The 6174-nt window shown below is 34.3% G+C and overlaps 1 protein-coding gene across 1 annotated transcript; it reads left to right on the plus strand.

The window, feature by feature from the left end:
• The first annotated feature begins 1911 nt into the window (after positions 1–1911).
• Positions 1912–2755, plus strand: LOC133789822 (uncharacterized). The gene is made up of 2 exons (XM_062227542.1): positions 1912–2172; positions 2288–2755. Exons 1-2 carry the CDS (start codon positions 2087–2089, stop codon positions 2508–2510), a joined length of 309 nt encoding a protein of 102 aa, XP_062083526.1. The 5' UTR covers positions 1912–2086; the 3' UTR covers positions 2511–2755.
• The last annotated feature ends 3419 nt before the right edge of the window (positions 2756–6174 follow it).

Genomic DNA, 6174 nt, shown 5'->3' on the forward strand with positions numbered 1-6174 from the left:
AGAGAGAGGTGAGTGATCAATTCACCAAAAACCCAAATGACCCCTTTAAATAGTATAGGAACCCTCATTACACTCAACCAATGAGATTAGAGCATTTAATTTGAGTTTTGGAGCAAAATATATGTCACTGTACGGTCATGTATGGACCGCTTAGGCGACATATCGCCTACACCCAGGCGATTCTTCGCCACCATGCAAGTGATGAGTCATGTGTGTTGTGTTTTCAATGACTAGTGACGCGTCGCCTCTGGGGAGGCAACAAAACACGACTCTCTCTGACTTGGTGCCCCAAAACTTGTATCAAAACATGCCAAAATGCCTCCAAACTTTTTGGATATTCTTACATCTTGACTTTAGTGAAAATGTTATGGTTTTTTCACCTCTTCGTGCCTAACTAATTTTACTATGTATTTAACCAATCATAACAGTTATACACAAGCATTATGTTTTGCTGCAGAAGTGGGTATCCGAACAACCAATTTGCCATTCTTGATCTGGTATATATGGCTGAGGTACTTCTTCTACAACTATAATCGGTTTAGTCACGTGGACAATAGATCATTTGATGACTTCCTTCAAAGTGCATCAATTATTATTGATCTTCTTTGGAAGGAATTAGACCATCACTCAAGGAGCCTTTCTCCATCTTTATATTGTTCTCCAATCAATTCAACGCCGAACTCAGGAGTTTAATGAAGTGAAGGAACACCAACCTTGGAAATAATGGAAATTTCATCCCTCAGGATGGATTCTCACTAACATTGATGTTGCAAGCTTGTTTATCATTAGTTGCTAGGGACTCGGAGGAAAAAAGTGGTTCTATTAAGCTGCAAGAGAGTTCTCAATACTGACCTTGACCTTTGAGAGATTAAAGTAATACCATGGGCTACCTCTTGTGCTCAAGATCAAGGGGAAAGTTTGTAATTTTCCAATGAGACGCTGCATTTTCAGTTTATTGTCTCTCTGATAGCCACCAGCCCATAGTATTGAAGTTCAAATGCACCCTTAGATTGTTCTGGTCTACGATAAATGCCTTTCCTAGATGGGAGATCCACGAGATTGGTAGGAATGAAAATTTCACGGCGCATAACTTGGCTAAGTGGGCTCTGCGCCTTGGTCAAAATGGAAACATATCTTTGCGGGACATTGACACTGTGGTTATGGATAATTACCAAGATTTTAATGTCTAAATGCTTTAGTCGCCCTTAGTTGGTTGCTCTTACATCCTTAGTTATTCGTTTTAGTTCCCTTTGTTAATTTAGTCGGGTTGCTACTTTATCTACTCTTTCGTTATCTCTTTGTAGTTTGTTTTTGCTATTTTAGGCGACTATTCATTGTTAAGAGTGATGCCCTGCTGCTCCTTTATCTTTTTCTTGTTTTGTATTTTTGGTTAGCAAAAAAAAGGAGTACATTATATTGGTAGGGTGAAAAAGATTACCTACTACAAATCCCCCATTTTTTTTAACATTTTATATTTTTTAATTATTACAATATTTATTGTGTGAAACCTTATTATGTTTTCTAATATTATTATAATTCAATGAAATTTTATTTACAAATTATATAATAACTCGGAAGTTCTTTTACAATATATTATTGTCACGCACATTTCTGTCCTTTTTGTTTTGTTTGTTTAATTTTTTTTTAATGAATTGTAATAGAATAAGCTATTTCCGAAACATTAGACATTGTTCAGGATAATTTTTATGAAAAAAAATAGTTGAAGGAAAAAAGTCGAAAGTACTTCAAGGAAAAATAAACCATTTATCCTTGATGTTTATCAAATTGGTCAGCGGCAAAATGAGCCCCATGGGACTTTAAGGTGGAGAAACACGATAGCTTACATTTTCCTAAAAAGCAAACGACGCAGTAAACGAAGAAGAAAATGACAAATGAGAGTTACTTAAAAAAACTGCAGTGACAAATATTACTCCTTGGTTCTATCTCATTTATATTAGCCATATTAGTCTAGAGAGAAGAGAAGAAAAAAAAACGAAAGGAAAAAAAAAAACCAAAGAACCACTTTCTTCTTCCACAACTCCCCCATATATATACAATAATTAATATACCTAAATAAATCATAAAAATGCAGTCCATGTTTAATCTCCATGGAACTTGTGGACTTCCTCTCTGTGTTTCAGGGATTACCCGTCACCAAAGTTTTTCTAAAGAGTATCATAAAATTTCTCTCTTTTTCTTTAATTAATATTATGATTTTGGGCTTGAGCTTGAGCTTTTACTATCTTTTTTTCTTTTTTAATTGAGTTGTATTTCTTGTGTTATGCAGGATGGTGGATCATGATCAAAGAAGGGAAGCCATGAAAAGGCAGAGATCTGAAGCTGGGGATGGTCAGAATGCAAATCAAGAAATGGGATTTCAAAGGGTTTCTGAGATTTTCATAGAAGAGATCGGAAGTGATGATCAAGATCTTAGCTCATCATCAGGTGGAGTAGTAGTAACTTGTTCTATGTCCTATAGTGGCTTGGCTTGTATAGCAAAAGCTGCTTAGAGATTAGTGTAAAATGTCTGATAATTAAAGAATCTTATATGTTTAGACCTGTCCCTTAGATGGTTCTCTTCAGATTTGTTTAATGTTTTATTATATAATATATACTAATCTATGATTTAGTGCTCGTTTTCCCCTCTTAGCTTTTTCTTATTTGGGTTTTGTATAGATCATGTTTTATCTCTTGAAAATACCTAGCTTGCAAACGTCTAAATATATATGAAGTAAATGACTTTACCACTCTTTTATTATTATTTGTCAAACTTTATATTCTCTTCTGTGATTTCTGAAATTTCTTCTGAATCTTGTCTATATTATAAGGTAAACTACCAAAATGAAGAAATTAAACATATAAAAACAAAAGGAAAAGGCAAAGAGAGAAGAAACTAACAAATTTGTTTTGAGTTTGTGCAACGTATCCACTCTTCTCTTGTCATGTTCTTCTTATTAGTAATTTACTAAGGTCAACTGTTTGTTTGCGGGCTTCTTTCTTTTTCTTTTTTTATTGAATAGCCGCGTTTTCTTCTTTTTTTTTTTATAGATTCTTTTTATTTAGAAGCAAAAGCAAACAATTCTCCTGAAAAGTATTGGACCAATTTCTTCTATCCGTTGATGGTCAAACCCATCTTAAAAGTCTGAGCTCAACAATACCTTTATTATTGTTTTTTAAATCACATATATTACTTTATTATTATGTGTCTATATATATATATATTTAACTGTGTCAATGTAGAGTTACTTTTATGAAATTGGCATTTAAAATGTAAAATTAACAAGGTATTAACGTGATGGATAAGACAATGACCAAAATGTGTCTTTCATAAGAATAAAAGCAAATGGTGATGGGATCATGGGAGTAGTTCAAGATGTCGTTTGGTCCACATCATAAGGTGAGAAAACATATATATTTGAGATTAACAGATTAAATTAAGGTAAGGAGGAGAAAAGCCTTCAAACTTCTTTTTTCTAGAGAAATGAAACTACCGGTAATGATCATTTTCTCATTTCATTTTAATTACATTCAAAAATTAACTTTTTTTTTAAATAAATAAATAAATCTATCGCATTTCATTTCTAATGTAAAACATCACTTCTTCAATCATTTTTGTTAACTCTCTTCTATTCTATTATTTTTATTATGTTTCAATTTGCAAAATTTATATATTAATATAAAAAGAATCTCGATATGACACTCTAAAGTTACTTTAAATTATCTTATCTATTTTCTTATTTTTTTTATTTTTTTAATTATAATTTTAAAAAAACATTTTATAACTGAAAATATAATTCAAATTTTAGATATTTATATTCAATTTCAACTTGATATTATTTATAGTCATCTCCTTACTCATTGTACCTTACTTCTCCTTTTTTTTAATCTTTGATTTACTTCTTTAATTGAGATTTGTGATTCTATTTTCATGTAAGGATCTATTTCTTCAGTGCCACCCAATAACCTCTCCTCACTCAATCGATACCTATCGTTGGCTTCTTTAAATGGTTCCACCACTGCTAAGCTTTAAAATCCGTGAGTTTGATTATAAATTATATTGTTAATGTCTGCGCTCAAAATATAGAACATGGTACCAAAAATATTTAGTTATGTTATCTCTCTTTCCTCCTATACCTCAATTTTATGTCGTGGGGCTCTACGGTTGATGTGAAAATTTCATTGTAGTTTTCAATAAGATTATTTTATTATTTTGTCAAAGGTTTTATCAATTTTTTTTGTCATTTATTTTATACTTAATGTACTATGTTTTTGTCACTATAAAAAACTAATTCATACAACAATTAGGAAAAATTTAGTCGCCACTTATTGAATGATGGTTTGTTGTACAGTGTGAAGGGCTTGAAGCGTGTTACAAGCACATGGGAGTATTAGACAACTTTCAAATGAGTATAAGATTATTTTTTTGGTTATAACTTCGCTGAAGAGGCTAGAAGAATGAATGATTAAGGTTATGATCAATGCTCTCAAATTAACATAATACTATGTATGGTTTCAACTTTTCACAAAACATGATTTACATTATGTCTTTATTCACTTATTTAATAGATATAGAGAAATGTTAAGGGGCACTCGTAATAACTAACACCACATGAAAGTAACATACTGTGATTAGTTAATAATTATTTTATTACTCTAAAGCATTCTCAAATTACTCTGAAACACTCTTTCTATTTTTTCATTTTTTTAATTCTTCTTTTTCAAATTTATAATTATTAGTTAATAATTAAATTAAAAAAAAACTAAAATATCTAATTATACAAATTATAATAGAAGTAAAATAATTTTATAAATAATAAGAACTATATAATAATTTAAATATTTATTTATTAAAAAAACTGTACCATAATTATTCAGAAAAAACTTTATTTTATTCTACTTTTTATTTTAATCACTAATGATAGTTGTACGCCCTGATTTTCCCACGGGATGATTAGCGAGCTGAGATACGGCCTAATCATGGTTACCGTGTGGACGTCCCCAAGACCGGAGCTGCCATCGTAAAGTCCTACCTCCTTAGCTCGGGGTAGCCTAAGGGTTCCCAAGATTGCTCAAAGGACTGAGTCCGGACCCTAAAGGCCGCAGGTCGAGGTAAGCATTCAGCTCATGGTGCGAGCTGGGTGTGGAGGCGGTGACCTTTTATGAAGTCAACCACGCAAGGTAAACGTGCATATATCAGACATCACGTGTTTGATATATCACTGACTTCTCGGACACGCAGCAGGAACGTGCGTATTCAAACAGCCACGGCTGGGTTGGGCCGTGCGACCCATTATCTCCTTACTTATTGATTTGACCACACTTATGTGTCAGGTTTATGAATTAATTATGAATGTCACAGAGTTGACATGATAGGTAAGAAGGTCACGGGATGACCTTCTTACCAACTCCCAGGTGCCTTCTCCTATAAATATGGAGACCTTGGGAGTTAATAGAGGTTGGATTTACGATTGTAAAGAATACCCTGTAATCAAATACCCAATATATAGCAATAATACTGACTAGTGGAGTAGAAGGATTTTAACCTTTGAACCACTTAAAAAACGTATTTTGAGTCACCATTTCATTTCCTAAGATCATATATCTGTTTCGGTTCAACCTAAGAACTAATCCCTTTCTCTTCTTTTCTTAATTACCTGTTGGCGAAGAACCGCGTCAACAGTTTGGTGCTTTCGTTGAGAGCAAGTTCGATTAGTGGTGTCGCAAACATCCAACTATGGTGACTACTCGATCCAGGCATGGTAACGAGACAGAACAACATGATGGGTAGGAGGCTCATCATACTGCCATCCCTGGCGAACAAGTTCTTGAAGTCTAGTAGCGGCCAGGAAAACAGCCGACGGGCCAAGACGACACCAGAAGTTCAGCGCCCCGGCCACCTAATCCGAACCCATGCTATTACACTGCAGTGGAGATGGAGAATGCTCAACTGAGGAGCCAGCTAGCAATAGCTCACCAGCAGATCAAAGATGTGCTGGCCCGACTACCCCATCTCACAACCGACGCTAACGTCGGAGAGAGGCAAGGCGAGGCTCCTAAGTCTCGCCAGGGTAACCGGTCCAGGCATAGCCGCTCGGACAGACTTCCGACAGCCAACTCCACTCCTTCATCACACCACCGAGAGGCAAACTTCGAAGAAGTGCCTAGAGCCGGACA

This window comes from Humulus lupulus, chromosome 7 (assembly GCF_963169125.1).
Source record: "Humulus lupulus chromosome 7, drHumLupu1.1, whole genome shotgun sequence".
Lineage (NCBI taxonomy): Eukaryota > Viridiplantae > Streptophyta > Magnoliopsida > Rosales > Cannabaceae > Humulus > Humulus lupulus.

Coding starts and splice junctions, on each gene's coding strand:
- LOC133789822 (XM_062227542.1), top strand. CDS start 2,087: ATGCAGTCCATGTTTAATCTCCATGGAACTTGTGGACTTCCTCTCTGT. Junction 2,173..2,287: donor CACCAAAGTTTTTCTAAAGA/GTATCATAAAAT, acceptor TGTGTTATGCAG/GATGGTGGATCATGATCAAA.